This window comes from Lepus europaeus, chromosome 5 (assembly GCF_033115175.1).
Source record: "Lepus europaeus isolate LE1 chromosome 5, mLepTim1.pri, whole genome shotgun sequence".
Lineage (NCBI taxonomy): Eukaryota > Metazoa > Chordata > Mammalia > Lagomorpha > Leporidae > Lepus > Lepus europaeus.
The window spans coordinates 105659675-105684197 of NC_084831.1; the positions used below are offsets into that span (position 1 = coordinate 105659675).

Here is a 24523-nt window from a genome sequence, read left to right on the forward strand (position 1 = left end):
CGGAGGGCCTGTGGGGAACCCGAGGCCGTAGTACCCTTTACCTTACAGAATATGCCGCCGGGGTCTTTGGGGGCATCAGAGGAATGTCAGAGGGATTTCCTGGTCTCCTGCTGCCCCCAGCCCCCAAAGGAGGGCGCTCTCTCTCTCTCTCTCTCTCCAGGAACTCACCTCCCCCCCCCCCCCGTGCCAGCCAGCCCCTCCCTGCCTCTCCCTGCCACACTCCCCTCCTCCCCGTGCTGAGAACTTGGAGTTGGGCCTTCTTAACATCACCCGCCCTCTCCTCCCCGCGGCCCAGCCTTGGGACCTGGTCAGGTTCAGTCAACTTTCCATCTCGGGGATTCAGACCCAAACAGCTGAGTTCACATCAAAGCCGGAGGGTGAGGCCTCCAGGGCCTTGGGGCACCTTGCGGCAGGACTGTCCGCTCTCCGGGGCTCCCCGGTGCCCGGGAAGGCGCAGCGGCTGGAGCCCTTGGAGTGGCTGCGCTTCTTGACTTTCTGGGAGCGCCCGGCCCGGGGCTCAGAGGCTGTGGGCGTCACCCAGCCTGGCTTCTCCTTCAGCAGCCGGTCCCGGTCAGGCCGCACGCTTCTCAGGAACTTCCTAAAGATGTTGGCGGTCAAGGCGAACTTGCGGCCCAGCTCCCGGGGCTGGCCTTTCTCTGCCTGGGGCTCCCCTGCCCCCCGAGGCTCACCCTTCTCCCCAGACTTCTCCAGTTCTGGTAAGTCCAGCCAGTTGCCCACCAGGTCCGCAAAAACATTGTCCCCTAACACGAGAGGCTGTCGGTTCCGGCCCCGGGACATCAGTGTGGAGGTCCAGTCATCGGGTTCCACTTGCTCCGACCCCTGCTGGCCGCGGCTCTGGCGATCCAGCGGCTGTGTCCTGGGCGGGGGGGCTGTATCCCTGCCACAGACACTCGGGTGGGGTGGAACCTTGGGGCTGCAGCCAAGAGGGGGCTGGCTGGAGAGGGAGCAGGCCGCGGGCCTGGCAGGCGCTCTGCCACCCTCCCATGGCGGGTGCTCGGGCTGGGTCTGCGGACTTTCAGGGTTGCCTGGGGCAGGATGCCCTCCAGAAATATCCAGCTGTTCCAATGCCGTCTGCACCTGAAGGAGCTTCAGTTCTTGCAGCGCACCCATCATACAGTTCATCTGGTCCTGTAAGCCATCACCCACCTCCTTCATGGACATCTACAGGGGACAGAGAAAGCACAGGGCCAGTGAGCCACAGGGATAGGAGGGCAGACCAGAGCCCCTGCCTAACACACATGCCAGGGTCCTGCCACCCGCCTCTAACTCACCTCTCTACAGTCTGGCCCAGTGCAGCTCCGTGCTAGCAGAGGAGGAGTTTGTGTGTGTGGTTTTAAAAAGATTTTGTTTATTTGAAAGGCAGAGAGAGAGAGAGAGAGAGAGAGAGAGAGACCTTCCATCCTCTGGTTCACAACCCAAATAGCCACAAAGACCAGCTGAAGCCAGGAGCCAGGAGCTTCTTCTGGGTCTCCCACGTGGGTGCAGGGGCCCAAGTGCTTGGGCCATCTTTCACTGCTCTACCCAGGCACATTAGCAGAGAGCTGCATCAGAAGTGGAGTGGCCAGGACTCGAACTGGCGCCCACATAGGATTCTGGCACTGCAGGTGGTGGTTTTACCCACTATGCCATAGCGCCAGCCCCCAGAGGAGGAGTTTTAAAGCAGATATGGCTAGATGGAGGAAACGACAAGAATAGTGGCTAACTACTTAAGGCAGGCACTGCGCTAAGCTGTACAGATGCAGCTCCACTTCCGATGGGGCCTCGTCCTGCTGAGCCCATCCCGAGTGGAAACATCGGAAGTCAAAAAATGTGTGTAATGCACCTGAGCTCCTGACCATCACAGCTTAGCTCAGCCTGCCTCAGCTGTGCCAGACGCATGTCCGTCTCCCAGTAGAGCACGGTCATCCCACACAAAGCCTACTTTGTTTTTTTTTTTTTTTTTTCTTTTCCTAAGATTTGTTTATTTACTTGAAAGGCAGAGTTACAGAGAAGCAGAGGCAGAGAGAGAGAGAGAGAGAGAGGTCCTCCATCTTGCATCTGCTGGTTCACTCCCCAATTGGCTGAGACAGCCGGAGCTGAGCCGATCCGAAGCCAGGAGCTAGGAGCTTCTTCGGGGTCTCCCACGCGGGTGCAGGGGCCCAAGCACTTGGGCCATTCTCTGCTGCTTTCCCAGGCCATAGCAGAGAGCTGGATTGGAAGTGGAGCAGCTGGAACTCGAACCAGCGCCCATATGGGATGCCTCACTGCAGGAGGCAGCTTTACCCACTGTGCCACAGCGCCAGCCCCAAAGCCTACTATCTAATAGAGTGCTTTCACTCACAGTGTAAGATGGGGGTCTGCCTCACATCGTTGTCAGGTTGGGGACCCCCTGTGTGTGAAATCTGTCTGCTGAATGTCCCCAACTACCCTGTGCGGCAGTGACTGTGATGTGTCACATCTGACAGATAAGGAGACCGAGGCGCATCACTCACTTGGCCAAGATGAAGCTGACAGCAGAGTGAGGGTGAACTAAGTTGGGGTGGTCATCCCGTTCACACTGGGGTCTGACGGGGGCAGCAGTTTGTGAGCATTTACTGTGCCAGGACCTGTGCTAACATCACCTCATTGAAGCTTTATATAGAGGTCCTTCAAGCAGAACTAAAAGGAATTTATTTGGTGCAAAAATATTTTGAAAGCCATGCATATGAGGAGCTGTCAAAAATTCATGGAGGGGGCCGGCGCCGTGGCTTAACAGGCTAATCCTCCGCCTTGCGGCGCCGGCACACCAGGTTCTAGTCCTGGTTGGGGCGCCGGATTCTGTCCCGGTTGCCCCTCTTCCAGGCCAGCTCTCTGCTATGGCCCGGGAAGGCAGTGGAGGATGGCCCAAGTCCTTGGGCCCTGCACCCGCATGGGAGACCAGGAAAAAGCACCTGGCTCCTGGCTTCGGATCAGCGCGATGCGCCGGCTCCAGCGGCCATTGGAGGGTGAACCAGCAGCAAAAAGGAAGACCTTTCTGTCTGTCTCTCTCTCTCACTATCCACGCTGCCTGTCAAAAAAAAAAATTCATGGAGGGGCCGGCGCTGTGGCATAGTGGGCTAGGCCTCCACCTGCAGTGCCGGCATCCCATACGAGCACTGGTTGGTGTCTCAGCTGCCTGTCCTCCGATCCCGCTCTCTGCCATGGCCTGGGAAAGCAGTAGAAGATGGCCCAAGTCCTTGCGCCCCTGCACCCGCGTGAGAGACTCAGAAAAGCTTCTGGTTCCTGGCTTTGGATCGGTTCAGCTCTGGCCACTGTGGCCACTTTGGGAGTGAAGGAGCAGATGGAAGACCTTTCTCCCTGTCCCCTTCTCTCTCTGTAGCTCTGCCTCTCAAATAAATGAATAAAATCCTTTTAAGACATCATGGAAAATGTGTTTTATGAAAAAACTATGCATGGATTTCAAAAAATGTTTGCACACTCCCCCCCCCCCAAAAAAAAAACAAAACATACCACAGCACTTCTTTTCATTCCATTTCCCACTCACTTCTCAAGGCATGCTGGGATAAACCCTATGAGGCTGCTATTCCACTGTCCTGGTAACAAATGAGTGAACCGCAGGAGCGATGAAGCAGCTTCCCTAAGCGCACACAGCTCCTAGGGTGGGACTCAAACACGGGACTGTCTCACTGCAGAAACTGGAGGGCTGACTGGCCGGTGGAGCTGGGCCTTAAGGCTACTTTGCCCTCTGCAGGCAGTGGAGAAGGGGTGAAAGGGGCACTAGGGGCTGAGGAGAGGTTCAGAGTCCCCAGGAGAAAGTGTGGGCCCCGGGGGTCCTTTACTTGCTACTGGTTAGAGAAATGTAAGAGGCCAGGGAGCGCCTGCTGGCTGGGAACCGGGCCCAGTTTCTCCCGCCTCTCTCCCGGCCCAACACCTGTCCTCCCTCAGCTGCTCTCACACTTGGCGCCAGTGCCCTTCCTGCTTTCTTGGCCTGTTGGCCTTGCTGCCCTGGCCACACCATAGAGCCTGGGAGCCGGTCCTCCCAGCCACGTTTTCGGTGTCTGAGTCCCAAGTCCCAGGTGCCAGCTGGGATGGGCTGAGAGCCTGGCTTGGGTGAGGGACGAATCTGCAGGCAGGGGAGGAGAGGCCCGGACTGATGGCACTCACAGAGCTCCTGGTCCCCAGCCCCGCCAGCCCCCTCCCCAGGTCCTGATCAAGTTACCCACAGCAAGCCTCATGTGCGGGGACCATCTGTTTCTTAAGCCCCCCCACCCCCTGCCCAGGGACCTGCAGGATCATCTTTCCTCCCAGGCTTGTCTTAATGCTCAGGGCTAAGCCCAGGAGGGGTGGGGGAAGAAGGGCAGGCACAGAGGCGCTGTGTGCTGGGCTAGGCTGGGCTGGCAGCTGACCCCTGCGGGCTTCTGGGGGGAGTCCTCCCCTGCCACCCCTGGCCCTAGTGGGCCAGGCTCCCGAGGAGCTAGCAGCAGTACGGGATGGTGGAGGATGGACTGCCCCTGAGGGTGCAGGAGGCCCATATCCACGCTTTGTGCACCTTCCCCGACACGGGGCGAGAAGCCATGGTTTGAGGCCCCAAGAGATCTGGGGCTTGCTGAGGCAGGTCAATGCCACTTGGTGGCAGTGGTGGTGACGGTGACGGTGGCGGTGGCGGCAGCTGGAGACACAGAGGCCATGGTGGGCTGGCTCCGTGTGTAGCTGACAGCCCCTTGCTCTGACCTCTCGGCTCCTACCTTCCGGAGCCCTTCCTTCCTTCCTTTCAGAAGCAGCTGGTAAGACCCAGAGGCAGAGCTGGAGGAGAGTCAGGGCCCCAAAGGGAGCTCGTTTCCTTCCTGCCACATTGCTTCTCCCTCCCTCTGCCCTATTCCTCCTCCTCCCTCAGCGCCACCTTCCATGTTACCCCTACCTGGGACCCGGAGCCACGGCTTCTCCGTTCAGCCACCTTGCCCAGGTCCAACCATAGGTAGTTCCCATCCCTTGGAAATTGCAGCAGGGGCCCGCGCTGTGGTGCAGCGGGTTAAGGTCCTGGCCTGCAGTGCCAGCATCCCACATGGGTGTCAGTTCAAGTCCCGACTGCTCCACTTCCAATCCAGCTCTCTGCTATGGCCTGGGAAAGCAGCAGAGAATGGCCCAAGTGCTTGGGCCCCTGCACCCACGTAGGAGACCTGGAAGAAGCTCCTGGCTTCGGATCAGCTCAGGATCAGCTCATCTCCAGCCTTTGCGGCCATTTGGGGGAAAGAACCAGCAGATAGAAGACCTCTCTCTCTCTCTCTCTCTCTCTCTCTCTCTGTAACTCTGCCTTTCAAATAAATAATTTAAAAAAAAAAAAAAAGGCTGTTCTGTGATGCTTCATCTGCTCTTCCCTGTAGTCCTGCTACTTAGGCACCCGCCTCTGTCCTCTGATTCCAACACTCAGTCCCCCACAGAATATTCACTGGGCATCTGTGGCTGGAGGGCAGGGGCTCAGCTCCACACCTCACTGTGTCACCGCAGACACCGAGCAGCACGGACTCCCCCACAGCGTCCCTCCAGACGGCTTGCTCCCTTCAGACAGTAACTCCCTCACACGGGGAGAGCGAGCCAGGGCCATTCCCAAGGCTTCGTCACCCCCAGAGCAAGGAGAGTGAACTGGCAGGCTTCCCTCCCGAGGGCTGAGGACGGCCCAGGTCCAGGCGGCGGAGGAATGAAATGACCCCATTCAGTCCCGTCCAGGGTGGAAAAATCCATAAGAAAGAACGCTGACATTTTCCAGCGAGAATGAATGTGTGGGTGTGCATGAATTCAGGGCTGCCCATAAACAGAGGACCCATTTAAGTATACGTGGGCTGCAATCACACCCTTATGGAACATAATATACTGTAGTGGCTTAGAACTTGAGTTCTGGAGACAAATGGGATGAGTTCAGATCCCAGCTCTGGCACATCCATGGCAGCTGTGTGACCCGGGCTGGTTATTGAGAGTCTCTGTTTTTCAACTTCTCCATTCTTTAAAATGGAAACTGTACAGCGCCTTGCACGGCTATTGCGCAGGGGAAGTGAAGTAACGTGCATCTCCCCACGGCATAGGAAAGCTCGGGTGAACTTGGGCTGCTCATCCCATGTACTTCCAGAATGTCTCCTCCTCCGTGAAGCTGCCCGGGATTCCATTCATCACATCTGTCCTGTCCCTTCTCCCACCACCCCTGCCCCATGCAGGGGAAGGGGCAGACCTCAGGCAGCCCAGCCACAGGCAGGGTGCTAACACAGGAGGGGGGAGGCAGTTGTGAGAGGGTGAGACGGGAAGGAGGGGCAAGCTGTGGGAACCCGGGCCACACAGATCAGCTAGGTCTTGATGGTCTTTTCCCAGCAGACCCCAAGGGGATGATGTCACCCAGCGAAAGGGCCAGAGGCCAAGCTGCTGTCCTCTGGAGCGTGGGACCTTCCCAGATCCCAGGGCTGTTCTCGGCCGAGGAACAGGAGAGGCAGAAGAGAGCAGTGTGGGGTGGGGCGCTAAAGAGAGAGACCAGGGCAGACAAAGTCCCAAGCTGGAAACGGACAGCTGTGAGTGCCCAGCTCCAGGCTGCGCGGAGGGGGCCCTGGGGCCTCTCCAGCCTCCCAGTGTCTCTGAGCCTCCAGCTGTTGCTCCATGCAGGGACCTAGTCACACCAGGCTCACTCTCAGGGGTCAACTGGAGAAGTCACAAGAGAGTCTAGGTGACTGTGAGCGGGCTGGGTGGGGATGGACCTAACAGAAACCTCCCTTTCTTGCACCCCCGTCTATGTCTACACACACACACATACACACACGCTTGTACTCGGCTGCCCTGCCCCTGCAAGGAGAAGCCCTCAGGGCACTTCCGCAGTGAAGGCCATGGGATGCCTTCGGAGAGAGGCCCCAGACTCCTTCCCAGCGCCCGCCTGCCTCCATGCCCCGTCCCCCATCTCCCACCTCCCGCAGCTACTGGGCCTCGTGCACTTTCTGCTACGCATGCTCTGTATGACCAGCTTTGCTCTCTGGTTGCGGCTGAAACAGTCCCCAGTCTCCTCCTGTGTCTGAGGGGCATGGCCACCCCCGCCGGTGCCTTCTTGCTGTTGGCAAAGAGCCTCCCACCAAGGTCCAGGGCGCTGGCCTGGCGCTCTAGCCGCCAAGCCACAGGGCCATGTGACGCTGGGCAGATCTGCCAGCCTTTTGTGTCTTGGGTTCTTCATCTGAGGAATGACAGCCCCCTCGTCCACATGGCCCAACCCCCATGATCACTAGGCGGGGACACATAAGACTGACCCATGCTACAGGTTAGGGACCCAGGAGTCCTCTCATATCATCGCCTCCCCCAGTGCTTCCCAGTCTCGCTCAGGCCTCCTTCCTGTGGCCACTGATGACCTGTTCTCCCAGATGATATTTTATTTGACTCTACGAGCTGCTTCTGTGAATAACATATTTGTAAAGAGAAGCTGTGAAATGGTTCTCACTTGCCACGGACTGACGGTTGCTGCGTTCTAGACCCACTGAGCACCACCAGGGCAGCACTGGCCGGTTCACCAAGGTCTCGAGGCTTATTAGGGGGACCCATTCCCACTGCTGGCCTTCTTCCTCCGAGCTCTGGGCTTCCTGGCCATCACAGTCCCTGGCCTCTGAGCTCCGGGTTGTTGTGAGAGGACAGCAGGGCAGTCAGCACCATATGCGGAGGAAGAGCATGAGGTCATCCTCTTGAGGGACTCCAAGCTCAGTTCAGTTCCTTTCCATGGAAGGCTCCTTGTCACTGAATCGTGGGAAGAGGGAGGGGAGCTGCCTGCAGGGGACTGAAGGAGAAGCCACTGGGAAGCTGGATCCCGCTATCCTGGGCCTCCAGCCCTGAGCCCTGGAGGGGGTAGTGTGGGTCAGCTGCCCAGGCAGCCGCCCCCTTGGCACCTGCTGGGCCCTTTGTGGTGTGGGAGGAGTGGGGATGGGAAAATGTGACAGCAGCATCCTCCTCGGCTCCCTTCCCAAGCCCTCCCCTGGGGCCCTGACGCTCCCGCAGCTGTGCCCTGCATCCATCCATCGCACGCCTTTCCCCGGCCCAGCCAGAACCCTTTGACACAGGCTCCAGCTTTGCCCATGGACCTGGCAATACGCCCTGCCTTACTTCCCCCACCCCCATTACTCACAAGATCCCCAACACAGTTCCTTTCAGCCGCTGGGGAAGCTAGGAGGAGGCTCTGGGCCGGAAATGGGAAAAGCCCTGCTTTTGCCAAGTGGCCCATTCTCCAGCCCAGTGAATAGGGACCTTCATAGTCCCTGCTTTTGGCTGGAACTCTCAACAGGAAGGTAACGTGGAAGCTGTGCCAAGCGCTGGAGGATGCAGGAGGGTAAAGAAAGGAGGAAGTGAGGGATGTGAAATGGATGAGCCCACTTTCCCAACTGAACCACTATTGGGGTCACATGCTCAGGCAGGAGGCGGCCAGATGGACAAAGTGGCCAAGGATGCCTCCGCGAGAGGCGTGCCTTTCAGCCTCCCTCTGACCAGCTTGAGCTCACCTCCTCTGCAGCTGATTCCCTGGGCATCCGAGGGACCTCAACAAGTCACCTCCCTGTTCTCTCTGGTCCAGACCCTCATAAACTTTTGCCTGGACTCTTGTAATAACCTAACCTCTGAACTCAATCTCCTTCCTCCCTCCACCTCCACCCCACACCACCTCCTAAGTCCCAGGGCACCGCTCTGATGGTGCTGCTCTCCAGGGCAAACAAAGGAGGTCCGACCCTTTACCTGACATCCTAGGGCCTGCAGTCTGCTCTCAACACCTCTTTTGGCTCTGTTGCCTGCTGTGTCTCTGCACCGACCCTGAGTTCTAGCCAAACTCAAGTTGGTCTTCAAATGTCCCCCGCACTTCAGCCTCTGGACTTGTGCCCATATTTCATTATCTGCCTGGAATGCTGTTTTTCTTCTGTGCATGTCCCTATTTATCCTTCAAGGTCTAGCTCAAATGCTGCCTCCTCCACAAGGGAGGCTTCCCCTGATCTCCCATTGAGAGCTCATTACCCGCCTCTCAGGGCAGTGATCCTGCACCTTGTCTAGAGCACGCATCTTCTATTCTGGACCAGAAGTGTGCATGCATGTAGTAGTTTAAGAACATGAGCTCTGCAGTACACTGGCTGGGTTGGGATCCTAGTGCTGCTGCCTGTCAGCTTGACGACCTTGGCCTGGGTATTCAACCTCCCCATGTCTCTACTTTCTCATTTATAAAACAGAAGTAACAAAAGTAAAACTTGTTCAAGTTGCATTGGCAAGTGAGATAATACATTATATGCCTGGCATTTCAGTGTTCACACCAGCAAATGTTATTGCTGTTATCTCTTATATTAAATCGCGAGTTCCCTGAAGACAAGCTCTGTGTCTGCCTGTATTTGTAACCACAGTGCTGGTGCCTAGCAAATGCTCTCAACTTAGTATGAACTCAACAAATGTGACCTGTGAATGAAGGAAGGACTCTTTCGCAAACCAATCCGATTAAGGCAATCAATTTACCATGCACCTACAAGCCACCAGGCATTGTGTTACATGCTCAGGACATATACTTCTTTAATCCTTAGCTATATAACGTAGGTTTTTAAAACCCCAATTGTAGAGATGAGTGGTTAAGTAATATATGAGGGTCACACAAAGCCAGGATTTGAGTTCAAGTTCGTCTAATCCCAAATCCTATGCCCGATGCTCTGCCCACTGATAACACTAATCTCAAAGCCCTCTTCCCTCGGCTTCACACATCGAGAGAGACTGCATGAGGAGGTCTTTTGCAAAAGCTTCTTGCTGCCTCAAGAAATGTGCTCTTCTGCCCCATCCAAGACCTGAAGGCTGTTCCCATTGTATCTCCTCCTTATTTTGCATCTGGGCCCTCCTCTTTGCCCAGGTACCATAATCTCCTGAACTTGGAGCCACTGGAGACTAGAGAGCTTCTAGAGCCTTCTTGGAACACCAGGCTATCCTAGGAAGACCTGCCCTGCCTGAGAGAGGCCCCTGTGCCTCAGGAGATGGCCTCCTGCAGCCCCCGCGGCCCCCAGAAAGCCTGGCCAGCCTGGCTGACCTCACCCAGCCTTTGCGCCTTCTATTTGTGCTCCACTTGCCTGGACTCACGTGGAACGCCCTGTGAGTGTCTCACATCTGCTTCTCTGTGTGCCTGTGTCTACCCCATTTGCTGGAAGCCCACAGGGAGCCCGTGTAAGGAACAGCTGGTCCCAAGGCCTCATGTTCAGGCAGGGCTTCTCTTCGGCGGCCAGAGCGGGAAACGACGCGTTCCCTGCTGAGTCGTGGCAGCCTCGCCCTCCTCAACCTCATGCAGAAGTGTGTCAGCTGCTGCTGCTTCTCCCGCCATATTTCACCCCTGAAGCCTGATCCTTTTCCCTCTCGGGAAGTGGGACAGGGGTGACTCTTGACATCTATCTAACTGAGCCAGGATCCCCCTTCTGCAATGCACATTTCTGTTTGAGAGAGTTGAGGAATTCTACTGCTTCAGGCTGTCGGGAACTAACCCTCCTTGTCCAAATTTTCTGGGCCAGGATGCAGGAGGGGAGCACAGAACGCCCTGGGCAAAGATGATTTCTCAAACCTGCTTGTGCCTCCTTTTCCAGCAGGTTTTTCCTACGGCGTCTGCAGGAAGTCCACTTCTTATAGGGAATTTAGGGAAGCAAGTGAGTGCAGAGCCTCACCAGTATTCCATGAGGCAACCCCTAGGCAGTCACGAATTAGCTCCGAGCCAGGCGAGCCAGGCGGCACACTGTCCTCCTGGGTGGCAAGGGAAAGCCCACCTGGGATGAACCATCTGCGGTTGCAAAGACCTCCCAGCTCACGACACAAACCAACTGTAAACCTTTCTCACCCCAGTGCACCCTTGGGGTATGAACAAACCAACACCTTCCTCGCCTAGCCACAACCAGGCTGCCCTGAATTCAGTCCCAACAGTCAGCAGAGGAAGGCAGCCAAGTGGTTGACCCAGGCTAACTCTGTTCTTTTCCCCCTTTGCTCCCACCGGGGGTACTGAGGCAGGGAGATTCGGCCCAGCCCCTCTTAAGCGTGGAGCCACAGCGTCAGGGAGTGCGTGAGTCTCTTAAGAGCCGGCTGTCACTCTGTACTGTCTCATCTTCCAGCAGGCTGGCACGGGGGGAGGGGGCGGAGCACCATGGGGGGGTGTGCAGAGCTCTCCCATCTGAGTGTCATTCTGGGCCCCAAGCCAGGCGTTTGGCTTCCTCTCCAAGGGAGTCAAAGGCTGAAACTGCTCAGACAAAGGGCCAAATGAAAGCTAACGGGGAGTTCAGTGACTTCAGCCTCTCCCCTTCCTCCTCCCAGGCACAGGGGGCTCAAGTCCTTGGCAGGAGAGGGTGCAAATCAAGCGCTGGAGCTCAGCTCAGTGCAGATTCCTATTTGTCTTTTCTAGTCTCCTGGCATCCACAAACTCTGTCTTCCTCCCCTCATCACCTCCCACCTAGGGTGCTGCAAAAAAATGTAAATCAGTAGGATTTTAAAATTCAAGCCCATGCCAGGAACACCCACAAACCCTGGATGAAGGCAGATCCTGAGGTGGGTGGCATGGTCCCTGACTGCAAGCACAAAGGGAAGGATTCTGTGAGGTTCCTGTCTCAGCATGGACTGTGGACCTCAGACATTTGTATGTGATGACCTTGACCTTTCTTTCTGGTAGTGGACACACGAATGGGAAAAATAAGAACAGTGTGTGTGTGGGCTGGGGCCACCATGCCATGAGAAACACGTGCAGGCCAGTGTGGGAAGGGGCGTCCTACAGGTTCAGAAGAGAAGCAGCGGCACTTGGTGTCTTGCGGAAGAGGCAGTTCTCTAACTCAGGAACTTCCATCACACAGAAAGTGTCACCTTTCAGGAGGAAGAGCTAGGGAAAGGACCGCGGAGCCCACAGAGCCTGGACCGGGGCTGTCTGGAGGCGTGCCAGGTCAGGAAGTATCAGGGAGAACACCTGCGGCTTCGAGCGCTGCCCCCTCCCCCCACCCTGCTGCGGGGCACTGCCAAGTTCCCTCCCCAAGCAGGAAGCCTGCAGCCTTAGCAGGCAGGGGTGAGAGTGGCTGTGATGCAATCTGGAAAGCCAGGAGCTCGCACTTTGGGGATCCCTCTCTGCTGCCGCGCGCCTAGGTGCCCCTAGCCCTGAAAAGAAGGGCGGGGAAGTGAGGAGAGTCAACGCCAAGACGGACGAACCGAGAGAGACAGAGAGGCAGAGGCAGAGGCAAAGGCAGGAGCCGGGGGTTGAGGAGCGACCGCCAGGGCAGAGACAGGGGTGCACGTGCAGGGTACCTGCCTGGGCTCAGCTGACTGAAAGAATAAGAAACGCGGCCGCTGGGGCTGGCGGTGTAGGTGCGAGGGCAGGCGCTCCTCCCCCGCCCGGCCCGGCGCCCGCACCCCGGGGCCTCCGCACGCTCCCTGCACACTCCGCGAGCCCAGACCCGACATCTGGCTGGGCCTCCGCAGCTCCCGCTCGCGACCTGCCAGGCGGCGCCCCTCCTCCCGCGCAGGGGCCCTCCCCGGCATCACAGCTGCCAGCCCCCTCCCTGCTGGCAGGCAAGCCCGGGCAGACAGCCGGCCAGGCCTGCCCCCGCAGCCGCGCCAGCTCTGCCAGGCCCGGCAGAGCTGGGGGCCCGGGGCAGTGCCACTCCCCTCGAGCCAGCACTCCCCGCCGGCGTCCGGCACAGCCTCGGCACCGGGCACCTGCGCGCGGCGCTGGCGCTGTCGGCGGCGCCCGAGTGTCACTCGTGGGCGGGTCTGACGGTCTCCGCGTGGGCCCTCTCTCCTCCCTCGTTTCAGCCTAGGTGCCGCTCCCTGCCTTCTCTGTCACTTGTTCCTGCCTCTCCACAACCTTCGCTTCAAAGTTTCTGCGTGGCCTCTCTCCGAGGCCAAGCCTTCCCGTTCGCCTGCTGGTCGGCGTCCTAACCTTCCCTCGGCCCTCCTGCTCCCGGGGTGCTGGGACCCGGGCCAAGTACCCGTCGGGGCGGGCGGAGCAGCCCCGCCCGTGCCCGGGCCAGCCCCGCTCTTACCAGCTCCTGTTTGAGGCGACGCAGATAGCAGTCCATCTCCCCACTCTCCTTCTCACGCGCCCATCTGCCGGGCTCGGCTGCCCGAGAGAGCCCACACCCGCGCCCCGGAGCCCTCCGCGCCCGGCCGGCTCCCCGCCCTTGCGCGCCGCGCCTCTCGCAGCGCCGAGGCGAGCCTCAGCTCCCCGCCGGCGACTCGGAGCAGCTGCCCCTGCCGCTCGCTGCGCGCGGTCGGGGCCGGGGGCGGAGGGAAAAGTGGGGCAGCCAATGAGCTTTCGGAGGGGAGGTCTCTGGCCAATGAGAAGAGCGCTCCGGGGGGGGGGGGTGGCGGCGGGTGGACCCGGCCTGGGTGTTTGCACAGGGCCCCCGCCGCGGCCACCGGGGAGGGCAAGGGGCTGCTGGGGGCACGCGGGCCGGGCCGGCGCGGCGTGGGGAGTGGGATGGCAGGCGCGGGAGCCCCTGTTGGGCTATAACGGAGAGCAGAGTTTTACCGTAGCGCTGAGCGGGCCGTGCCAGACTGGCCGACCTGTTAACCAACTTCGGCCGGGAAAGCCCCCTCCCCACGGAGCTCTTTTCTTTCCGAAGAGGGTCTGCGAGTGTGGTGCCTCCCTCAGTGTAGGGTCCTGCCAGCCCGCTCCGCACCCACGGAGCGGAGAGGCGGCTCGGTCCAGCGGCTCATTGAACGCAAAGCCATGGCCGGTCTGCGGCGGTGCGGGGCAGGGCTGTGGGTCCCGGGTGGAGGCCGGCGCGTGGCGGCCCGCGGGAAGAGGAGACAGGTCAAAGGGTCAGCACGGCGGTTTCAGGCAGCGGTTATTTAGGCGGGTCGTGGGACTGGGCGGCTTCCACCGGGCGGGCAGCGTGTGCGGGAGCCTTGCGCTCGCCGGGGCCCGGGCGTCCTCCGTTCCAGCGGACGCTCGGGCCCTGGGCCACGCGCTCGACGAGGCCGGGACACTAGCGGGACGCAAGATGCTCTGATGCCATTCAACAGCCCGGTGGAGCACACGAGGTGCGGGAGCTGCAGCCGGGCGCTGGGCGTGGGCTTCGACGGGCGGACAACGGCGGGGCGCGCGGGGCAGCCGGGCTCGGGACTCGCGACGCCGGCCGGGGCCGCCGGCCCCTCCTGGATCCGAGGCTCCGCAGCACCCGGCCAAGCCCGCCCGGGGCGGTGTCGCGGAACTGAAGAGTAGCGAGGGCAATTAGCGACGCGTTGTTTCGAGGTAATTAACGGAGGGGAAAGTTTGCCTGGGACAGGATTCGGGGGCCGGGCGAGGAACCGAGCCGTGAGGACGCGAGGGATGGAACGGAGGGAGAAGGCGGGCGCTGTGGGCGCTGTGGGTAGTGCGATCCGTGTCCGGCGAAGGCGTCACTGGAGCTAGTGAGAGCCGGGGGAGGTAGGGACAAGCGGGAGATGGGGAGGGGAAAGAGCGAGATCTTTAGAAGCAGGACTCTGCGCGGTCCTGCCGGACGCTCACTTGACCTCGGCTCGAATCTCAGTTACCGCTGGCCAGGCAGTGGGACAGCAGCCGACGGGTGGAGGAAGAGGAGGCGCAGGTGGCTCAGGTGACGCGGTCCGAAGCCTGCGCCTCGGGACCGCTCGCTGAGTCCAGGTATAGGTGCTGCGCTCCCCTCTGGCCCCTCGCTCTTTCCAGGGGGCGCTGGATGCTTGGGCCACTGCACAGGTTGGAAAATTCGACGGCAGCAGGGCGCAGCTGCGCATCTTCTTGGGCCTTTCCCGAGCCCGCTAGGAGAGTCTGAGAGCTCCTTTTCTTTTTGTCTCTGCGCCGGCCGTTGGGGTCCAGCCCCGCCGTGAGCGGAAAGTCTCCCAGAGCCCCCTTTCTGTGGGACCCGCGGGGTGCTCGCAGTGGGAGCCACCTCCGAGGCCCGAGCCGCGGGTTCCAGCCCCGGGCAGCCAGTTTGGAAGCTGAATTCTGGGGCATTCGGATAGCAAGGAGGACCTGGCTATTGGTGTATGGTCCACAGAGAGACCTTTGGGTGGGGGGAAAGCCTGGAGGGCCTTACTTTGCTGGCAGTTAGATCTCCAGCCTCCAGCGCCATGGTCAATTGCAAGAAACTGAGCAAATTTTGAGGATTTGAGGTTGAGAGGCACATTAGAGCCGAGTGTAACTGGTTTTCTCCACTCCTGAGACCCCAGCCCCCAATCCTCAGGGAAGGTGGTCTTTCCAAGGCAAGACTGGCTACTTTGGTCTTCCATACCACCCACGTGCTTGCCTTTCACTAGGCCTGTTTTCCTAGCCTAGAGTTGTTGTCATTTTTAAAAGATTTCTCTATTGATTTGAAAGGCAGAGTTACAGAGACAGAGAGAGATGCTCTATCCTCTGGTTCATTCCCTAAATGGCCTCAGTGGCTGGTGCTGGGCCAGGTTGAAGCCAGAAGCCTAGAACTGCACTCAAGTCTCTCACGTGGGTGGCAGGAACCTAAGCGTTTGAGCCACCTTCTGCTAATTTCGCAGGTTCATTAGCAGGGAGTGGGTTGGAAGTGGAACAGCCAGGTCTCCAATGGGCACCCATATGGGCACCCAGTGTCTCAGGCAGCAGATTAACCCACAGTGCCACAACACCAGCCGCTGGCCTCATGTTTCTTGTTTTTAAAGATTTATTTTTATTTATTTGCAAGGCAGAGTTACAGAGAGAGATAGAGACAGAGAGAGAGGTCTTCCATCCGCTGGTTCTCTCCCCAGCTGGCAGCAATGACCGGAGCTGTGCTGATCCGAAGCCAGGAGCCAGGAGCTTCTTCCGGGTCTCCCATGTGGGTACAGGGGCCCAGGGACTTGGGTCATCCTCTACTGCTTTCCCAGGCCATAGCAGAGAACTGGATCGGAAGTGGAGCAGCCGAGACTTGAACCGGTGTTCATATGGGATGCCGGCGCTTCAGGCCAGGGCTTTAACTTGCTGCGCCACAGCGCTGGCCCCTGCCTCATGTTTTAACCTATGTGAATTTAGCATCCTTACATTTCTTACAACCATTCGTGAAGTAGTCAGGACCAGGGAGGTATTTATGCCACCTGAAAAACAGGCGTGTGTCTGTGTTAGCAAAGGCAGCTCTCGTCCTGCCCACTTTGAGCGCAGGAGATGGCAAGCAGAGGGAAACCGAGCACCGTGATCTCAGTGCAGAGCTCAGAAGAGAGCTGGGTGAGTCTGAGGGCCACTGCTGTGGTCCCGTAGGACCACAGGCGACAATTACTGTCACACGCTCCAGTCCCCTCACAATGCAGAGCACTGCCGGCTCCCTTGCTCCTGAGAAGGCGCTGTGGCTCCATGGGTGTGTGTGTGTGGGGGGGGGGTCTCTCTCAGTCTCTGCCTCTCTGTCACCTTTTTCCTGAAGAGGTGGCTCTCATCTGGGCAGGACAGGAGACAGGAGTAGGAGAAAGAACCACCTCCTGACTTTTCTTTTCAAGGGTTTAAGTGATAGAGAATAAAGCCTGTTGCCATGGTGACATAAACATGGGTAAATATTCCTGGCTCGGTGTGGGGGTTGGGGAGATGTGATTCATTTTTGCTGAAGAGGCATCAGATGGCTCAGCCTCTTCCCTCCCACCCCCTGAAACTCAGCCTGGAGGGAGGCTGAGATTATATAGCTGAAAATAAATAATGAAGGACTCACAGGTCCTGAGGTCGGGAGTGAACAGACTTTCTCAAAGGGGCCCAGAGCTGGGATAGAACCCCCAGAAGGCCCCTGGACACCTGCCCCCAGCTGGCGGGGTAAGTGTGTGGCGGGCACTTTTCCTGAGGGTGCCAAGTCAGGGAGGGTGGTCCCCTTGGTCCCAGGGCTGGAGGCTGAAGTGCTGGCAGCAGATGAAGAAGCTCAATGGGAGAGGCAGAACCGTTGTGTCCCAGACTCAAAGGTGGAAACATGGCCATTCTCCTGGCTCTAGACCCACACCTCCCACCTGCAGGCCCCCATCCAACCGGTCCTGGTCAGCTCTGGGGGAAGCCGTGCCCAACTTCTCAACTCCACCAGCAACAGGAGAGCCGGGGAGCTCCTGCTGGAGTGAGGAAAGAGATGCACAGCCACACACTGCCTGGAAGCGGCATCGTAACAGCACCTTCCCAGGGACACGGCCCACGTCCCCACTGGCCTCCTCCCTCACCGGCCGCAGCTGCCAGCCATCAGCATCCCCCTACCCCTCCCCACTCCCACCACGCCTCCTGAGCATCAACAGGAAAGGCTGACCCTAGAGATAAACATGTGCTGTTGGAATGTGTTCAGATACCAGTGCGGAACTGTTTCTCTCCAGGGAGAGGACTGTGCCTGATGGGCTGGCCCAGGGGTGCCGAGCAGAGCCAGGGTATGTGTGTGTGTGTGTGCGTGTGCGTGCACACGTACACATACACACACGCACACACACTGGGATGGTGGGGGAGGAGCTGGATTGAAACTTAGATATTCTCAGAAGAATCCAACTCCTAGCTCTCTGGACACCTTCCTCCGGCCATCTTAGAGGGGGGCCTGGGTTTCAGCCCCTAGAAGAGACAGCAGAGAGGATGAAGTAGATGTGTGTGTGTGTGCACGTGCGCAGGGAGACCTCCAGGCTCCAAAAGGATGATCCACTCTGGGTTTGAACCAGAAACCCTTTGGGAGAATTAAAGGCTCTTGTTGTCAAAGTGTCCCTGAGCTTTGAGTGTCCTCAAACAAAGAGTGTCATTCTCCCCTCTTATGGATGGAGCAAGCAAGGCGCCACGAGGTCGGGCTGGGTGGCAGTGGAACAGGAGTTTGCAGTTTCCAGAATGGCACTTTACTCCCACTCCTGCTCTGCAAGAAGCAGGAGCCATGTGCCCCTGAGCTGGCACATCACTGAGGAGATAAGAGCCATGGAGGGAGGGCGATCTGGCAGCTCCACAGCCACACAGTTGCTATCGCTTTCACCCATCGTGCGGACCTGGACCAGCACGCTCCAAAGTCACTGGGCTTCAAGGTCAGGTTACCAGTTACGCAGGTGCTGGAACTTTGTGGAGCAGGACAGAGGGAGATAGTGGGGGAAGAAAAAGCATTATATTTTGAGTAAACTTCATGTATGAATGATTTCCAGGCTAGCTCACCTAACAATTTAGTGAGAATTTTAAGTGAAAACTTGCACTATTCAAGACAGTTAACAGTTGGTCTATGTGCTGATACTCATCACTACATGGAGTGATTTGCAGCAATGGGCTTGGTGCATGTGGTGTGTAACCAATGGCCTCATTGCTATTTGGGACGCAAATAGTTCCATTTTGCAGACATTTGTTGGAAAAGCAAATATTTTTCAACCCCAAAGCACACCTGAAGAATGTCAGGGCAGAGCAAAGGGAAATATTTATGGGATCTGGGCAAACTGCTGCTGGTAAATGCCAACTGCACTGAGGGTGACAGCGGCTTGCTCTGCCTGACTCCCTAGGGGCCCCCCGTGGGCCTCCCGGGAGCCTCCCCAAGGCCTGCAGCTCCGAGCACAAGCTCACTTTGTCACAAACCACTCGGCAATCTCCGCATCTGCAAGCAAGTCCCAGGGGCTGGCAGCCTGCCAGAGACCTGTTAGCATGAGGGAAAGAACGGCTACCTGCTCCTCCTCCTGAGGCCAGGCAGTGAGGAGAAAGAGGCTCCGGGTCAGGTTTGCCTTGCTGCATAGTTGCACTCATCAGTATGGCTCCTGAGACTCTTCCAGAACTCTCCTCGCCTTGCTCAAGTGTCAGCCGGGGGCATGGTGGAGACCTGCAGAGCAGCTGGTGCCAAAGGTGACAGCCTGGCCGGTGCTGTGGCTTAACAGGCTAATCCTCTGCTTTGCGGTGCTGGCACACCGGGTTCTAGTCCCGGTTGGGGCGCCGGATTCTATCCCGGTTGCCCCTCTTCCAGGCCAGCTCTCTGCTATGGCCCGGGAGTGCAGTGGAGGATGGCTCAAGTCCTTGGGCCCTGCAACTGCATGGGAGACCAGGAAAAGCACCTGGCTCCTGGCTTCGAATCAGCGAGATGCGCTGGCTGTGGCAGCCATTGGAGAGTGAACCAATGGCAAAAAGGAAGACCTTCCTCTCTGTCTCTCTCTCTCACTATCCACTCTGCCTGTCAAAAAGAAAAAATATATATATAAAAAAAGGTGACAGCCCAGGAGGGCTTTTGCTTGTCTGGAAGGATGGGACCCTTTGCCTGGGGTTTCTGAGGGTGGGGCTGTGGCGGGTCTGCACCAGGAGAAAGCCTCAGGTCCTTAAACAGCAAGGACACCCTGTCGCTGCCGAGCAGATGAAGACGCCCACTGCAGAACAGGGGCTGTGCAGGCGAAGGACTTGGGGTTTCTGCACCCACCACCACCTCCCCAGCGTTGGCCAGGTTTGCTTTGCTGTGATAACTCTGCATGAATCACCATCCATACAAAGTGACTGGTGCAATGGAGGGAGAATAATAAATCCCCTATGTCTGCCTGGAGGGTTTTTGGAAATAACTTGCATTTTAATTTTTCTTAGAATTTTGCAGCTGAAAAGGACATTGTAGATAATCAATGCATGTGGCCTCATGGACAGACCAGAAGAGAAGACAGGCGTTTGAACCTCCAGTCTAGCACTAAAAATAGTCCTGACCTAACATATACCGAAGGCTTTCCGCGCGTCAGCCACTCCTTTTCCCCAAATCCTGGCCAAATGCTGCTCCAGTTCCTCTTTTCTGCAGTGGGGAAGGAGAGGGGGGCCTGTAACTCGCATGGGGTCACACGGAGGGGTGTGTTGGAGCTGCGGCATGGGACTGTCTCTGACTCTAGGTCCCTCCCTGTTGAATCATACCCCCCACCCCACCCCGTCACCATGTCGCCTTGAACAAGTCATTCATCCTCTTCAGGTCTCAGCACTCTAACAGTCTGCATTTCCTGCCCAGGCGCGGACAGCGTAGAGCAGAGAAATTCTAAGTGGATTTCTCCAGGTCAGCCAGATTGCTAACCACAGACCTAGCAGCAGGGACCCAGGCTGAGAGACCTCCGTCCTGTCCCCACCACGTTGGCAGGAGTTGATTCCAGGTAGACGGAGTCAAGAGGTCGAGTATGGGTGCAAGGGTGGGTTTAGGGGATCAGTGGTGGTTGTCTAACTGCCACTGACCTCTGCTTTTCAGGTTATGAGTGAGGATCACACCCTGCACGGTAACCACAGGAGCGCACATAATGATACGGCTTTGGCACGTATATGGAAAATGGAATTCAAAGACAAGTTTATCTTGCTACAAAAACACTTGTGGAATCAGTGCATGTTCTTTCATATCACACATTTCCCACGGAGTCTTTAGAGACCCTCATCCGTATCCTCTCCCCAGTGGGATTTCCAGTCCTTTGTCCTCCTTCTGCCAGCCCTCTTCCCCAGCCTCCTGCTCCTCTCTCCTCCTTCCCACCATCCTCTGCTCCCTGCCTCCAGGCTCCGGCCATTAACTGAGTGTGATGCGAGTGCCTTGGGAGCAAGCAGGGTCCAGCAAGTTCCCAGCTGTGCTCTAGTAATTGGTGTGCACCCCTGTTATCTATGTCCCCAACCCAGTGTCCCCTCTACAGGAAAAGAGATTCAGAATGGTTGGGGGCTGGCTCTGTGATGTAATGGGTTAACTGCTGCCTGCAGCACTGGCATCCCATATGGGTGTGAGTTTGAGGCCTGGCTGCTCCACTTCTAATCCAGCTCCCTGCTAATGTGCCTGAGAAAGCAGAGGAGTATGGCCCAAGTTCTTGGGCCCCTGCACCCACGTGGGAGGCCTGGAAGAAATTCCTTTGGCTTGGCCCAGACCTGGCCATTGCGGCCATTTGGGAAGTGAACCAGTGGATGCAAGACTCTCTCTCTCTCTCTCTCTCTCTCTCTCTCTCTGTAACTCTGCCTTTCAAATAAATCTAAAAAAAAAAAAAAAAAAAAAAAAAAAAAAGGGCCAGCACATGGCTCACTTGGTTAATCCTCCGCCTGCAGTGCTGGCATCCCATATGGACGCCAGTTCTAGTCCTAGTTGCTCCTCTTCCAGTCCAGCTCTCTACTATGGCCCCCCCCGGGGGGGGGGCAGTGGAGGATGGCCCAAGTGCTTGGGCTCCTACACCCGCATGGGAGACAGGAGGAAGCACCTGGTTCCTGACTTCGGATCAGTGCAGCGCCGTCTGTAGCGGCCATTTGGGGGGTGAACCAACGGAAGGAAGACCTTTCTCTCTGATTCTCTCTCTCACTGTCTGTAACTCTAACTGTCAAATAAATAAAAAATAAATGAATAAATAAAAAAGTGGGTGGCTGTGTCAATAAGCACATCACTGGCCTGTGTCCAAAGTGGGAACAGCATCTCAGGAAAGGCGTGCTATTCACAATGGCCCTGCGTGTCATTGTGTGTGCGTGCGTGTGTGGCTCAGACACTCTGAGACGAGCTCTCACCCACTGCTGAGTGGAAAATTAGCTTTGGCAGGTGAGGAACTGGGTGACAGGTGAGCGAGCCAGCAGGGTATCGGTGTCTTTCTCCTGTTGCCGTTTGCTGGTGTTGCTGGCAATCTCCCTCCCACCTCTCCCCACCCCTAACTGTAACTAGGCACAGTGGAAACGAGTTGGAAGGGCAAGGGACTGTGGGAGAGTGACAGGAGGACGTGAGCGTGGCCTCGAGACCTTTCTAGTTGGGTGCTTTGCAGCTGGGCTGCCCGAGCTGCTCGGGAACTGGCGTTTTGCGGATGGCCCACAGCGCAAGCTGTGTGGTTTACATTTCCAGCGAGTGGAAGTCGAGACAGCTCTCCAGGGACTGAATCTAGGCAGTTGTGCCATATGGTGTAATGTCGGAGGTGGGGAGCACCAGACCTGGGATGCCTGAGACCTGGCTTCTTGCACTGACTACACGGGGCCCTGCACCGTCTACTGCCTCGGCTTCTCTGGCTGAGACCAGCCTTCCGTGCAGTGCAGGCCCTTTGAAATGTCAAGAGCTCAGTTCCAAAAGCAAGGGAGGCCGGTGCCGGGATGGGGGAAATTTGCCAAGCCTCCTGGGGAGGCAGCCATCCGCCTGTGCTCAGACAGGTCCTTAAGCATCTCACATCCATAAATCTCATCTCGTTGGAGTAGGCAGCAAATAGGGACAGGGCAGGCTGATGCGCCACAGGCTGATCTTCTTACGGAGCCCTCCTCCCCGCCCCCACCCCAGCCTGTGAGCTCGCAGCCCTCCCTGCCGGGCTCTGGGCCTGTCAGTTTAATTTAACAAGGTTGCAGGAGAGGTTTGATTTAATCAAACCAGTTGCTGTCTCCATCCCGCTCAGGGGTGCCTCAGTGTCACCTCGGAGGCTCAGATTAGGCAGTGACAATTACTTCTTGTGGCCTGCCCCCTCCCTTTCTCTCTCCCCGGAGGGAACAAGGAGGCAGAGACCAGTCTCCCGGGACCTAAGAATAGACGCGGGAGGATCAAAGGAGGGAGGCAGCTCGGCCCCTCTGCACCACGCCTTACATGGCTCTGGGGAAGGCTGAGCCGGGCCGCGGGCTGGACAGAAACGAAAGCTGCCTTGTGAGAGCTCGAGGCTGCCCGAGGACAGAGCCGAGCCCTCGCCGATGACCCTGGGAGATAAACCCCGGGGAGGGGGTGCGGACCGCGGGCGTTCACGGCCGCGCTTTCAGCCCGGATTCTGGGGTCGCCAGATCTGAGGGACCGCGAGAGGAACAGGGTGAGGCTCTGTGTATCTGGGCTTCTGTGGCTCTGCTCAGTGACGGAAAGAGCTGCCTCCTGAGCCAGGCGTTGCGAGCAGGCTGTGTGGGTGCGCGGGTCACCGCGGCGTGGTGCGTGTCCCGGTGCGGGTCAGCGGCTGGAGGGCGGCGGCGGCGGCGGGGGCTGGGGGTGGGGTGGCCCCTGGCGCGGAGGGTTAGGAAGTTTTGAATCCCAGAACCAATCCCCCTTCCAGGCCATTTAACCCTTTCGACTCTCTCCCTTTGCAGGAAATGGGGTGCTCAGCGACTCTTGCTCCCTCAGCAGACAAAGGCTTCCAGCGGAGACCTGGGCGCTGAGGGCGGTGCAAACCCGCTTTCCTTTGTGTCGCGTTCCTCCAGTTCTTCCATGGGGCCAGACAGCTGACAGGTGTGCCCCTCCCCGCCGGATATCCAGCAGTCAGCACCAGCCTTGGGAGCAGAACGTGATGAACCGACACCCTCCCTGACGGCTCGGAAGAGAATCCCTCAAATGCATATTCTATTGAGTGCTTCTCGTTGCTGCGACAGCCACTTTATCAATTAAATTCCATGTTCTCTGTCTTCAGAGACGCCATGAACCTCCCTCCCTAATAAATCACAGGCCCCCAGTTATTGTTAAATGTCCTATCAGTCTCTAATACACTCCCTGCCAAAAGGGGCAGGTTATTTATTATGCTGCCTGGACAAGAATGAATTGGGCTCCTTTCTCTCAAGGAGAGAAGCAAGCATGACACCTTCCTCCCCAGAGACTGAGTCACTGTGGGTCTGGGCAGAGGGGAGTGTGGTCTGGAGCAGGAGGGAGGGTTGCTTGGGGATCTTATCCCAAAGAACCAGACAGATCCCGGTGGCTGGAGGTGCCTGGGTCAAGGGCAGGGGGCTCAGGTCTTTGCTGCTCCCCTCGAAACCCTAATTCCTGTCTGAAAGTGTACTGCTGATGTGGTCACTGCCCAGGCCACAGGTCATTGTGCAAGGATGGTCAGTCTCCATGTTGGGAGGGGTCACAGAATAATGTCTGTCCGGGAGCACAGGTGTCATTTCTTTTTTAAAGATTTATTTATTTGAAAGGTACATTACAGAGAGGAAGGGAGAGATACAGAGAGAGGTCTTCCATCCACTAGTTCGCTCCCCAAATGGCTGCAACAGCCCTGCTTGGGCCAGACCAAAACCAGGAGCCAGGAGCTGGGAGACCGCACAGGTGCAGGGGCCCAAGCACTTGAACCATCCTCTGCTGCTTTCCCAGGCCATTAACAAGGAGCTAGATTGGAAAGCCGAGCAGTCAGGACTCGAATTGTCGCCCATATGGGATGTTGGCATCACAGGCAGCAGCTTAACCTGCTTTGCCACAACACCGGCCCCAGATGTTATTTCTTGACAAACCTGACACAACTTTATGGCTGGTGCTACACCAAGTGGGGAACCTAGGAGAGAAAGTCCCTGTGTCCAGGGAGGGGAACCAGGCTACTCTGCTCAGTCACAGTTTGCTGGGTGAGTGGCAGGCAGGTAGGAAGGCCCTCTGATGACAGCGTATCAACACGTCCCAGCCCCATGGCTGTCAGGGTGAGAGACACTGTGCACAGGGGGCCATGCCATTACTGGCCTCCATGTGGACCCCAGGGGCGCACATTGTCCTCCTTGTTAAGATGCCAGTGTCCGGCCAGCGCCGTGGCTTAACAGGCTAATCCTCCACCTTGTGGTGCCGGCACACTGGGTTCTAGTCCCGGTCGGGGCGCCGGATTCTATCACGGTTGCCCCTCTTCCAGGCCAGCTCTCTGCTATGGCCCGGGAAGGCAGTGGAGGATGGCCCAAGTCCTTGGGCCCTGCACCCATGGGAGACCAGGAGAAGCACCTGGCTCCTGGCTTTGGATCAGCGAGATGCGCCGGCCGCAGCAGCCATTGGAG

General features: G+C 57.8%; 1 protein-coding gene across 1 annotated transcript; it reads right to left on the bottom strand.

Moving 5' to 3' along the window:
- Positions 1-213: 213 nt before the first annotated feature.
- Positions 214-13124, bottom strand: INKA2 (inka box actin regulator 2). The gene is made up of 2 exons (XM_062193486.1): positions 12996-13124; positions 214-1182 (listed from the first exon to the last, which is right to left on the bottom strand). Exons 1-2 carry the CDS (start codon positions 13029-13031, stop codon positions 340-342), a joined length of 879 nt encoding a protein of 292 aa, XP_062049470.1. The 5' UTR covers positions 13032-13124; the 3' UTR covers positions 214-339.
- Positions 13125-24523: the final 11399 nt, after the last annotated feature.

Coding starts and splice junctions, on each gene's coding strand:
- INKA2 (XM_062193486.1), bottom strand. CDS start 13,031: ATGGACTGCTATCTGCGTCGCCTCAAACAGGAGCTG. Junction 1,183..12,995: donor GTCGCCTCAAACAGGAGCTG/GTAAGAGCGGGG, acceptor TGTCCCCTGTAG/ATGTCCATGAAGGAGGTGGG.